General features: G+C 35.9%; 1 protein-coding gene across 5 annotated transcripts in view; it reads right to left on the reverse strand.

Moving 5' to 3' along the window:
• PIK3CB (phosphatidylinositol-4,5-bisphosphate 3-kinase catalytic subunit beta) overlaps positions 1 to 12,011 on the reverse strand; it is a 178,951-nt gene that overhangs the window by 85,314 nt on the left and 81,626 nt on the right. For all 5 annotated transcript variants that reach the window (XR_015148968.1, XM_086361989.1, XM_086362070.1 and 2 more), the window contains 2 exons: positions 4,688 to 4,911; positions 2,292 to 2,471 (listed from right to left, as the gene is read on the reverse strand). Coding sequence is in view for 4 of the 5 variants with exons in the window: in XM_086361989.1 (XP_086218115.1) it covers positions 2,292 to 2,471; positions 4,688 to 4,911 (404 nt within the window). In the remaining variant the exon portion in view is untranslated. The remainder of the gene's footprint in view (positions 1 to 2,291; positions 2,472 to 4,687; positions 4,912 to 12,011) is intronic.

Here is a 12,011-nt window from a genome sequence, read left to right on the forward strand (position 1 = left end):
CTCAACAGAAAGCTCACGCGGCCCAGTCTCAGATTCCAGAAGACCTCCGGTTAAGAAACCTTGGACCACTGGACAAAACCCCGAGAGGGGTTTTCAGAAGATACTCTGACCAATCCCGAGGAAATCTGGTACACTGATGGAAGCAGCTTTGTCTTGGATGGAAAAAGAAGAGCCGGCAGTCAAGGTACCAGGACATGACTCCTAGATTCACTACTCACGAGTCAAGCCATGGAAGAAAACAGAAGAGGACACTCAACACACCTGTCAACCAGCTACAACATGCAGTGCCAGTTTAACAAAGATATAAAACTACAGCTGACCACGGAAAATATCACACACCCTTGGACACCGCTATAAGGACTCTGAGGCTTGAGACTAGCAAGAGGGGGAGGCCCAATACCCCTCGCCGCCCCAGTTCAGCAGGGAGTAGCCAGAAAGACCTCGACGCCCCTATTCCCAAAGAATTGGGCCTCCCATCTCTTGAGGGGGGAATGTTAGGTAGGTAGAATAGGGAAAAGGAGTCCAAAATGGCGGTGGCTAAAAGACAAGGAAGGTCCAAGGGCCAGAGTTAAGACTTCAGGCAGAACAAACAGCACTCCTGGCTAAGCCCAATTTGCATAGGGCAGGCCCAGGTGGAGGAAAAAAAACATATAAAATCAGAACATAAAATAGCTATCATTAAGTGAACACCTTCTTCAAGGTCAGAGCTAATCTTCTTAACTCTAAAAGACAGATTCTCCCCCTTTAATAGATTAAAGAACTGAAAACCCAAAGGCTAAGTTACACATTTAGTATCTCTAAGACCTGGAATTAAATCCACCTGACTGAATTTTTTTGTTTCCTAAACCTTAGAGAAATATGTGTCATAGTATATATGTTGTTTTGGTTTTTTTCCTCTTTTCTGCACTCCATACTTGACAGGATGACCAACTGGCACACTTTTCCAGGGGTAGAACTTGATCATAGACTGTGATGCTACAGTGCAAGCTCTGTCCAGTAAGTCAAAAAAGGTGAATATGCAGTACATGAGTAGCCATTTTTTTAAAGTCCTGAGGTAGATCATGGTACCTTATTAGCACAGGCCTCAAGGCAACCATTACTGTCTTTATATCAAAAACCTACTGGCTATCCAAGTGTGATGCTCTGTTTTATTTCCATGAAACCAAAATAACTCTCCAGAGGCATATAAGGAAAAGGGTGATTGTTTACAATACCAATGATTCTAACAAAATGAATAAAAATACAATGCATTCCTCACCAGAATAACTTTCCTATACAGATATAAAGTGTGATTCAGTTTAGATAGTATAAGGTATACAGTATACTGCATTCAATTCAGAACCACTGAAAATACATTTCTGATATTAAAAAAAAAATGTCAAGAATGGCCTACAAGTGGGAGTTAACATGATACTATGATAAATATATTCATTCAAAAACTTTTCACTATGAAAGATGTATCATTCCATTTCTTTCAAAGTCCTTCACCTACATTCTATATTTTATTTCTCACACAAACTTGCGCGCGCACACACACACACACACACAAAACGCATACATGCTTTTAGTTTTCTTTGTAATAACAAATTCCAGTTTGGGCAAAACAATATACTTTCCCCTTGCTAAGGTTTTTTTAAAAAAGTATTAAAGAAGCAGAAGGCTACTTTAAAGATGGCAGAACATGAAGGGAAGAAGTCAATACTTTTATGTTACCACCAAGCACTTTTCATCTTCTTCCTCTCAGGGTTCGAGTTCAAACTGTCAGAATGCCACAGATCCCAAAGCTGTGCATGAAGGTTATACCTACTAAACCAAGAACTAAAGGCTACACTAAATATCTGAAAAAAAGAGAAGGGATATATAAAATCCCCTGGTACCTGGCTAATAAATCAGAGCTCCTTCTCAAAAGAGACATCACTTCATAATTAGCAGGCCATTATCCCTCTTTCTTCATACAAACACCAAAAATCACAAATAAGAGTAATCAAATACTTTTCTAAAATTCAATTACTATTTACCTCTAACTTGTCACTTAGTCTATTATTCTTTATGTAACAACTATTTTCAGTCTCCAAATGTAATTTCAACAAAAATATCTTCAAGTTCCTTGAAGGCAAAATCAGGATTCTCCTCTTTAAATAGCGTACCTTATGGTTGGGGGAGGGATGTGTCACTACATTGTATCTTAAACTCCACTATACTCCAAAAATAATCTGAGGCACTTGAATACTCTGCATAAGACATCTACTCAAAGAATTCATAAATGGTAAATTGACAGTTAAAACACATACCTGGAACTGAATTAGTGAGTGATCACCAAACACATATTCTACTCTCCCACTGACTTGCAACACATAGTCATAAGGGCTAACTTCATCTTCTTTCCCATGAATAGTCAGACGTTTTTGGATTGCCAATTCATTTATTTTGATAGGATTCATATTAGGAGATACCTGAAAACTAAACACATCCTAAAAAGGAGGGTAAAAAAAAGAAAGCAATTTTATATTTACAGTGAAAATATCACTCTTTACATTTGTACTTATTAGTAGTATTATTTATATACCACATTGTATCCAACAAGACACAATGCTTACACATATACATCCTTTACATTTAATGTTTCAGTACATTTTCTTCACTCCTACCAATCTTGGAAAATCATTTTTTAACCTAAATGAAGACTTTGTTACAATTCATCTCATGTTTACTATAGTGTCCCCACATGCTGGTTCCCAATGCTGGTCATCAGCAGTGATGCTGAAATGGCCAAATAAGGATTTTACAGAACTGGGCAGGGAGGGAATACATGCGTGATGGTTACCAAACATACCTTACTCTGAAATTTTGCCATTCCTATTTTTTGATGGTAACATGAAATGTTTATTCAATTATGAAATAGTGTTGGTAATAAATCATGGTATAGGGTATTTTTAAAGGAATAACAGCCTAAATAAAAAGCTATAAACTCTATGTGACCTGCCAAATTGATTTAAAAACTTTAAAATTTACTATTCTATATGATCCAAAACTCTTTTGGTTTAATCTCTGGGAAATAGGTAGCCAGAAGAAAAGGAGACTAAGGAGAGATATAGATATATTTCAATTAGCTGAATATATAGCATGTAGAATAAAGGGAGACTGAATGGATACTTATTCAAATAAGAAAGTATAACCAAAATACCAGAAATCACAGAAAGCCAGTTTGAATTTTTTTTAATTTTTTAAATACAATATTTAAATGTGTTCTTGCTCCCAATGAAAATATGCTATCAATATTTTAGTAAGCTGAACACTCCCCATAGCTAATGGATACATCGGGTTAGGGACACAGGCTATAAAGAATGGTGAAAAGAATTATTATATTATATAAAGAGCCTGCCAAGATGATCTCCAAACTCCTTTTACCATTAAATTCTATGACTGCTTGGAATCCAGTAACATTTCACAATGTCAATATTTTTCTGACTTTAAAACACTTCTTTTCACATGTAATCTGTTACAATGATGGATCACAGGGTTTCCCTGGTACCTCAGACAGTAAAGAATCTGCCTGCAATGTAGGAGATTCGATCCCTGGGTTAGGAAGATTCCCCTGGAGAATGCAATGGCTACCCACTCCAGTAATCTTGCCTGAAGAATTCCACAGACAGAGGAGCCTGGAAGGCTACAGTTAGTTCACAGCACCGCATTCAGACACCACTGAGTGACTAACACACACGTGCATAATAACAATCACATTCAAATTTATATATCTAGTAGAGATTTGACGCATATGTGATGAAATTCAGACTGACTGAGATTTCACAAATTGCCCACAGTCAATATTTTAAAGCTGGATTCTAATCACCTTTAACAGTGAAATTCCTATTTCAGCTCGTTCAACAATGCACGATTCTTTACCACTGAGTCACATTGGGAGCAAGAACACATTTAAATATTGTATTTAAAAAATTTTAAACCCCAATATAGAATGGTTACTGATAAAGGTTTCGTCATTTTTATCATAGTAACTGAAGGACAAAACAAAGTATCCCTACTTTCATACCCTAATTCTAAGGCCAGAGCCTAAATGATAAAATGAGTATACTTGAAACAAAAGGAGAAGCAGAATTTAGCTTGTAAAATGCTATGAACATTCAGATACAGATTAACTGTATATACTCTCCGTTATAATGCCCAATTCCATATCAGCACTTAGATCACGTATTCATAGAATGCAAAATTAAGAAACAGAAAAAAGAGCTCTTTTGATCAAATCTTTCATTTTATAAACAACATGAGAAAATAAATTATATCTACATTATTTACAACCAGGTTTGGCAAACTTTTTCTCTAAAGAACTGACAAAAAATGAGTCTCTATTGCATATTCGTCCTTTCCTTTCTTTTTAACATCCCTTCAAAATTGTTTTCAGTTTTTTACATAACCTTCAAAATACAAAAACCATTCAAAAACACTGTAGTTTTTGGACCCTGATATAGACAAAATGCATCAAAAAACTGTATGTGTGCAAAGGATATGTCACTTTAGATGTCATAGCTAATCCTAAAATATATTTCCATCTTGAATCTAAAATGATCTTCATCAGTGTTTACTAGGTGAGCAACAGCCTCCTCTAAGATTGGTGCTGCATTCTGGGAAAATTCACAAGTTTATTATAAAGCATTTCTTAATATAATACTACCTGACAATTTTCAAAATGAACAGCCACAATGAGCTTTCCTCCATAAAGTTTATCTTCCAAATTTTCAGGGATGGATGGTTCAAGCTCAGGTGGATAGGTATGCTTTAGCCAATCCATCCAAGATAATCCCACAAGCGACTGAATCTTTTCCTCACTGAATCTGCGCATTTTTATTCGGAATTCATTCACTTCAGGATCCTTCAAGGCATCAAATTCATGCAGACCTAAACAAAAATTTTAAAGGTGTCATTTTGAGTACCTAATAATAAACAGAATACAAAATATACTTAAGGAAAGCTAATTTGGATGCTTGATTTTCATGAAATTAAAAAAAAAAAACTGGGCAGGAAAATATTATGAAAGATAAAAAAGAATACTGAAGATAAAATAATGAATTTCAGGTATAGAAGATGAACATACAATTAGATTTCAAAAGAGTACAAACTGGAAACCACAAAAGAAATATAGTTGGTTACCAATGAAAAAAAGATGATCGCTGAAACTCACACTACCATTTTAAAACTACACCTGAAAGAGCTACATGTTTTCTTTACAAATCAAAATACATTTAAAATATCTAACAAAGGCTAAGAATCTGAAAATGTTACAAATAAGCCTAAAAGTCAAGCTATTACTGAAAACTCAGTAAACTTAAATTTTATAAACTTTTAGTTTACTGTGATTTTCCAACAATGGTTACAGTATATATCAATTAGTCAAAAATCTCATAAATATGAAATTATTCTTTGTTGTACTTAATTATGATTCACTTCTGCCATGAAGTGACATATAACAGCTTTTTCATAAGCTTATACTTATTCTAATAAATAATTCTAGAAATTTAAAATAAATTGAACATGTACACATTTTTATATGTACATTAATTTTTACATCAGAATGGCAAACACTTTGATAAAACCTTGAGCTGTAAGGGTTAGAAAAGACATTAGCAAATTTAATAATTTATTAAAAATTACACACATACAAACACACATTTTGACCCTGGAATTCCAACAGGAGACTTAGGACAAACCACTGAAAGTCAAATATGCTCCCAAAACCAATCACGGAAGATGCCCAGCTTCTTCTGGGCCTACCTCCAGCTTCCGCCTGCCAACAACTTCTAATCAGGCAAAAAAGAAAGTCAACCACTTTCTCCAGAATGAAACTTAATGACTCCACTGCCTGACTTTGAGTTACTGCCAAACACAAAGTTTCTTTATTTTGGCAAACTGTGATTAAACATTATGTTCTCAAATTTGAGTGGTTACTTTCCACACACCTATGGAAATAATTTTTCCATAGTCATGTATGGTTTTTCCAGTAGTCATGTATGGATGTGAGAGTTGGACTTTAAAGAAAGCTAAGCATCGAAGAATTGATGCTTTTGAACTGTGGTGTTGGAGAAGACTCTTGAGAGTCACTTGGACTGCAAGGAGATCCAACCCGTCCATCCTAAAGGAAATCAATCCTAAATATTCATTGGAAGGACTGACGCTGAAGTTGAAACTCCAATACTCTGGCCACCTGATGTGAAGAGCTGACTCACTTGAAAAGACCCTGATGCTGGGAAAGATTGAAGGTGGGAGGAGAAGGGGATGACAGAGAATGAGATGGTTGGATGGCATCACCAACTTGATGGACATGAGTTTGAGCAAGCTCTGGAACTTGGTGATGGACAGGGAAGCCTGGTGTGCTGCAGTCCACGGGGTAGCCAAGAGTTGGACATGACTGAGCAACTGAACTGAACTGAAGGAAATAATTGTACAAATAACATGATAGAAGTACAAGAATGTTCACTGTTGCTTTATTATAAATAAAAAATTGGAAATAACCTAAAGATAATCATTAAGACGTGGTTTTAAAAGTTACCAGACCACCTGACCTGCTTCTTGAGAAACCTGTATGCAGGTCAGGAAGCAACAGTTAGAACTGGACATGGAACAACAGATTGGTTCCAAATAGGAAAAGGAGTGTGTCAAGGCTGTATATTGTCACCCTGCTTATTTAACTTATATGCAGAGTACATCATGAGAAACACTGGGCTGGAAGAAGCACAAGCTGGAATCAAGATTGCCGGGAGAAATATCAATAACCTCAGATATTCAGATGACACCACCCTTATAGCAGAAAGTGAAGAGGAACTAAAAAGCCTCTTGGTGAAAGTAAAAGAGGAGAGTGAAAAAGTTGGCTTAAACCTAACATTCAGAAAACAAAGATCATGGCATCTAGTCCCTTCACTTCATGGGAAATAGATGGGGAAACAGTGTCAGACTTTATTTTTGGGGGCTCCAAAATCACTGCAGATGGAGACTGCAGCCATGAAATTAAAAGACGCTTACTCCTTGGAAGAAAAGTTATGACCAACCTAGATAGCATATTGAAAAGCAGAGACGTTACTTTGCCAACAAAGGTCCGTTTAGTCAAGGCTATGGTTTTTCCAGTGGTCATGTATGGATGCGAAAGTTGGACTGTGAAAAAAGCTGAGCGCAGAAGAATTGATGCTTTTGACCTGTGGTGTTGGAGAAGACTCTTGAGAGTCCCTTGGACTACAAGGTGATCCAACCAGCCCATCCTAAAGGAGATCAGTCCTGGGTGTTCTTTGGAAGGAATGATGCTAATGCTGAAACTCCAGTACTTTGGCCGCCTCATGTGAAGAATTGACTCACTGGAAAAGACTCTGATGCTGGGAGGGATTGGGGGCAGGAGGAGAAGGGGATGACAGAGGATGAGACGGCTGGATGGCATAACCGACTCGATGGACGTGAGTTTGAATGAACTCTGGGAGATGGTGATGGACAGGGAGGCCTGGCGTGCTGCGACTCATGGGGTCGCAAAGAGTCGGACATGAATGAGCAACTGAACTGAACTGAACTGATACCCATACAGCATGCCAGAATGGTACAAGTGATAAAATGAATAAAATGTTCTCTGTTATTCGGGGGAAAGGTCACAGATATATTAAATTTACAAAGCAGGGACAAAATGGGTCTCACAAGATTCCTTTTATGCAAATTCAAAAGAAAGAATATAGAATTTGTATACATTTTTGCCTTGGAAAGAAACTTGAGATAATATTAATAGCATTTTATAGTTTTGGAGAGGGAAGCACAGTAAAGCAAGTTGTTACTTTTGATTCCACAAGACACAACCAATATTATATTTAAAAAAATATTGTATCATTTGAATATACATATGTCAATGAGTATTACCTCGATAGCAGACTTATCAGCATTGTCTACTTACATTAAAAGTTATCATTTTTAAAATATTAGCACTGATTTGTGATATTAAATATAAAAAATGTTTTAAGTTGCATAATACAACAAAGGTAAAATCCTGAGGGTAAAATGTAATTTTGTGGATACTTTAGATCTGGAATAAAACAAATTACTCTAAATCAGATATGAAGGAACCATAATTTAAGTTAATGGCTACAGGATGTACAAGAAGTAGGTAGAGACATTTATAAAGTAGATTTGACATGAGTTTGTTTTTTTTTTTTAGTAGATAAAGGGTAGATCATTTGATTTTTGTCAGATCTTCTCACAATCCATTTCCATTCCCCAATGTGTCTAAACTGAAAATGTAATGCTGTTATGCCCCTATTTAAATCCCTTCAATAGCTTCCCAACTGCTCTTATGAGTTCTCTACTTTTTATATGACTTGGATAGGCCGGCATACTCTGAAGCTGGTTGCCTTTCCGAACTTCCTGCTTATCCTGGCTGTCCCCGTCAACAAATCATAGTCAATTTCTTTTATTCCTTGAATAGACTATCTTTCACATATGCCATTCTCATTTGCTTTTCCTTCTTCTAACCCCATTCACCTGCTCAACTCCTAATGAGCACTGAAATCTCAGGTTAAGAGGATCTTCCTGTCTTACCTAGCTGAGAGAAGTGACCCTCCTTGACTCAGAGCAGGAAAGACCACATCACCTAAGTTCACTGCTATGGTTCTCAAGTAAAAACACTGAAAATAAACTGCTGAATTGCAACTGCTATCATTTTGGTCATTTTTTTCATTATTACAAATGCGGGACTGTTTTCATAAAACTATAATGAGAGTCAACTGAAAAGTTCACATTTCTTTCATTTATTTCAGACTCACTAAATCAATCTCTGAGAATTCGTATTTTAAGAAATTGATGACTGGTCACCTAATCTATGACAAAGGAGATGAGAATATTCAATGGAGAAAAGACAGACTCTTTAATAAGTGGGAAAACTAGACAGCTGTATGTAAAGGAATAAAATTAGAGATGTAGAAAACAAGTTTATGGTAATGGTCACCAGGGGATGGGCAGGGGGGTAGGAATTGAGAGGTTAAGATTGACATATACACACCGCTGCATATAAAATATGTAAGTAACGAGAACCTGCCAAATAACACAGGAAACACTACTCAGTAATGTGTAATGGCCTATATGGGAAAAGAATCTAAAACAGAGTGGCTACATGTGGATGTATAATTGAGTCACTTTACTGTACACCTGAAACTAACACAACATTATAAATCAACTATGCTCTAATAAACTTTTTTTAAAAAAGAAGAAACTGTAGAAGCCTGAATTTGGGAACTCCTACAAAGATTTCTTAAAAATAGAATCTTTGACAAAAATAAGTTAGGCTGAGTAATTTCAAACCTAGTTAATTCCCTATGTGTCTTGTGTATGAAAATTTGATTGCAAAGCTTAAATCTTAAGAGTACTGTATAGTTTACAATCAAATAGAATTTTTTATATTAAAAAGTATTGAATGAACAATTTCTACATACTACAGATACCTTTAAAATCCTTGGACTATATATTTCCATCATTTTAAGGAATATTAAGGGGAAAAGGGAAGTGTTCAAATACTTTTATCAGAATGCTGACAAAATTCTTTGATCAAGATTTACTGCTGGGTGTTTGAAGAAATTAAGGAAAGAGTGACAAGTACCTTCACTACAGAGAATAATCAGCCCCAGCAGCAATGCTATAAATAATTATTTAGAATACAGAGAAAATAAAATGATTAGTCATATCATTTTTCAGGAAAAGGTATTTTTAGACCCGACAGGGCAGTTATGTCTGTAAAGGGTCTATTCTTTTCTTTGAGGAGGAGGAGGCAGCAAACTCTTGTTCCTCAAGTTAAACTGAAATAATTGTTTATTGTTTTCCCAGGAGGCATGACCTCACCAAGTCCTGGTTGTAGTCATCACATACAAATCAGCAACTGCAAAACTTGACTTATTGGGTATTTAATGTGGAAATTCACTCTAAAACATCAAAACAGACTTACTCAACTTCATAAATGAACGTTAATATTTGAATTTGTGTATACGATCATAATGCTAGCTATCCTAAACTACTGAGGATCTAAAGTATATAAAATTTATAAATTTTAAAAGCTTATAAACTACTAATTGCAATAAAACACTCCTGACATTTTCTTTGTCATTCAAGTTGCAGAACACACTGAATAAAACCTTTGTACAATATGCTTTATACCAGATAAAATATGGTGCATTGTTTAAAGAAAGAAAAATTCAATTCTAATATATATTAGATCCCTGTGCTAAAGTTAGAATTTTCAAATTAAAAAAAAAAAAACTATGTCCATTCGATTTGAATTTTAGATAGTGAATGACTTTTTAGCAGTAAGAGTATAACATGAATCTCCTGTATTTTTATACAGTAAATCTGACAAGCATAGATCAACATAATGGTGGCTCATGAATCCATATGTTTTGGAGATCAAAATCCAAAGAGAACAAAATGATCTAAGTTTTGAAAAGATGGTTAGTCTCAAAAAGACACCTATACGTTAACTGATAAATGTTAAGTCTATCTGTGACGTGAACCTTTTGAATTATCAAATATTTCAGCTTGTCTAAAAATCAGCAGAAAAATACAGAAAAACAGTATTTTCATAAACTATAAAACCCTTAAAAATAACTGTATCAAAATATTATCAGGGGATATTCCTATTCTGGTAAGTGATTTTTTATTCTTTCTACTTTTATACATACTCTTCAACTCAAACAAAGGAAAAACTTCTACTAATGGAGACTGCAGTTTTTAAAAAATCTTTGAAGCTCTAGAAAATAGGAATGCTTTCTACTGAAGCTATTAATATATTTTTAAAAGATCTGTAAGGTATACAATTACAAAGCTACTTAATGGGGGAAAAAGTTACTGCCAAAGCAAACTAGTTATCATCTGAAATAATCAAATGTTTTTAAATACCAGAGTGTCACATATAAATCAATAAGCTTCTGCTCTAAGCACTCAGAGAATTTAGTCCCCCAACGTAATCATTAGAATTTTAACTACAGGGTGAGATCAAAGAAAAGTATCTTACAGAGAACTGTACTATAGTATCCTGAATTTGGACTAGGATCACGGCATCTGGTCCCATCACTTCATGGGAAATAGATAGGGAAACAGTGGAAACAGTGTCAGACTTTATTTTGGGGGGCTCCAAAATCACTGCAGATGGTGACTGCAGCCATGAAATTAAAAGACGCTTACTCCTTGGAAGGAAAGTTATGACCAACCTAGATAGCATATTCAAAAGCAGAGATATTACTTTGCCAACAAAGGTCCGTCTAGTCAAGGCTATGGTTTTTCCAGTGGTCATGTATGGATGTGAGAGTTGGACTGTGAAGAATGCTGAGCGCTGAAGAATTGATGCTTTTCAAGTGTGGTGTTGGAGAAGACTCTTGAGAGTCCCTTGGACTGCAAGGAGATCCAACCAACCCATCCTAAAGGAGACCAGTCCTGGGTGTTCACTGGAAGGACTGATGCTAAAGCTGAAACTCCAACACTTTGGCCACCTCATGCGAACAGCTGACTCACTGGAAAAGACCCTGATGCTGGGAGGGATTGGGGGCAGGAGGAGAAGGGGACGACAAAGGATGAGATGGCTGGATGGCATCACCGACTCGATGCACATGAGTTTGGGTGAACTCCGGGAGTTAGTGATGGACAGGGAGGCCTGGCGTGCTGCAGTCCATGAGGTTGCAAAGAATTGGACACGACTGAGCGACTAAATTGAACTAACCCTGAATTTGATCAATATAGGTAGCCAATCCAGACCCAACAAATTGGATTATCCAACAAAATTACCTCAGTAATCCCTGGTAGTATGTAATTCAAGTTAATATCTTGTCTAAGGCAGAATACCACTCGTCCAGTAAACACCTAAGATTACTAAAGCAAGAGTGACTGCACCACATTAATTGTGTTATTCACAATTTTCCCTGGAATTAATATGCAAAGAATATGGACCTGACTTGCTATAAAAATAACTTCTACTTAAAAGAGAATTTTACTTATGA

This window comes from Bos grunniens, chromosome 1 (genome assembly GCF_055505025.1).
Source record: "Bos grunniens cultivar Pamir isolate PY7600 chromosome 1, Bosgru_T2T1.0, whole genome shotgun sequence".
Classification (NCBI taxonomy): domain Eukaryota; kingdom Metazoa; phylum Chordata; class Mammalia; order Artiodactyla; family Bovidae; genus Bos; species Bos grunniens.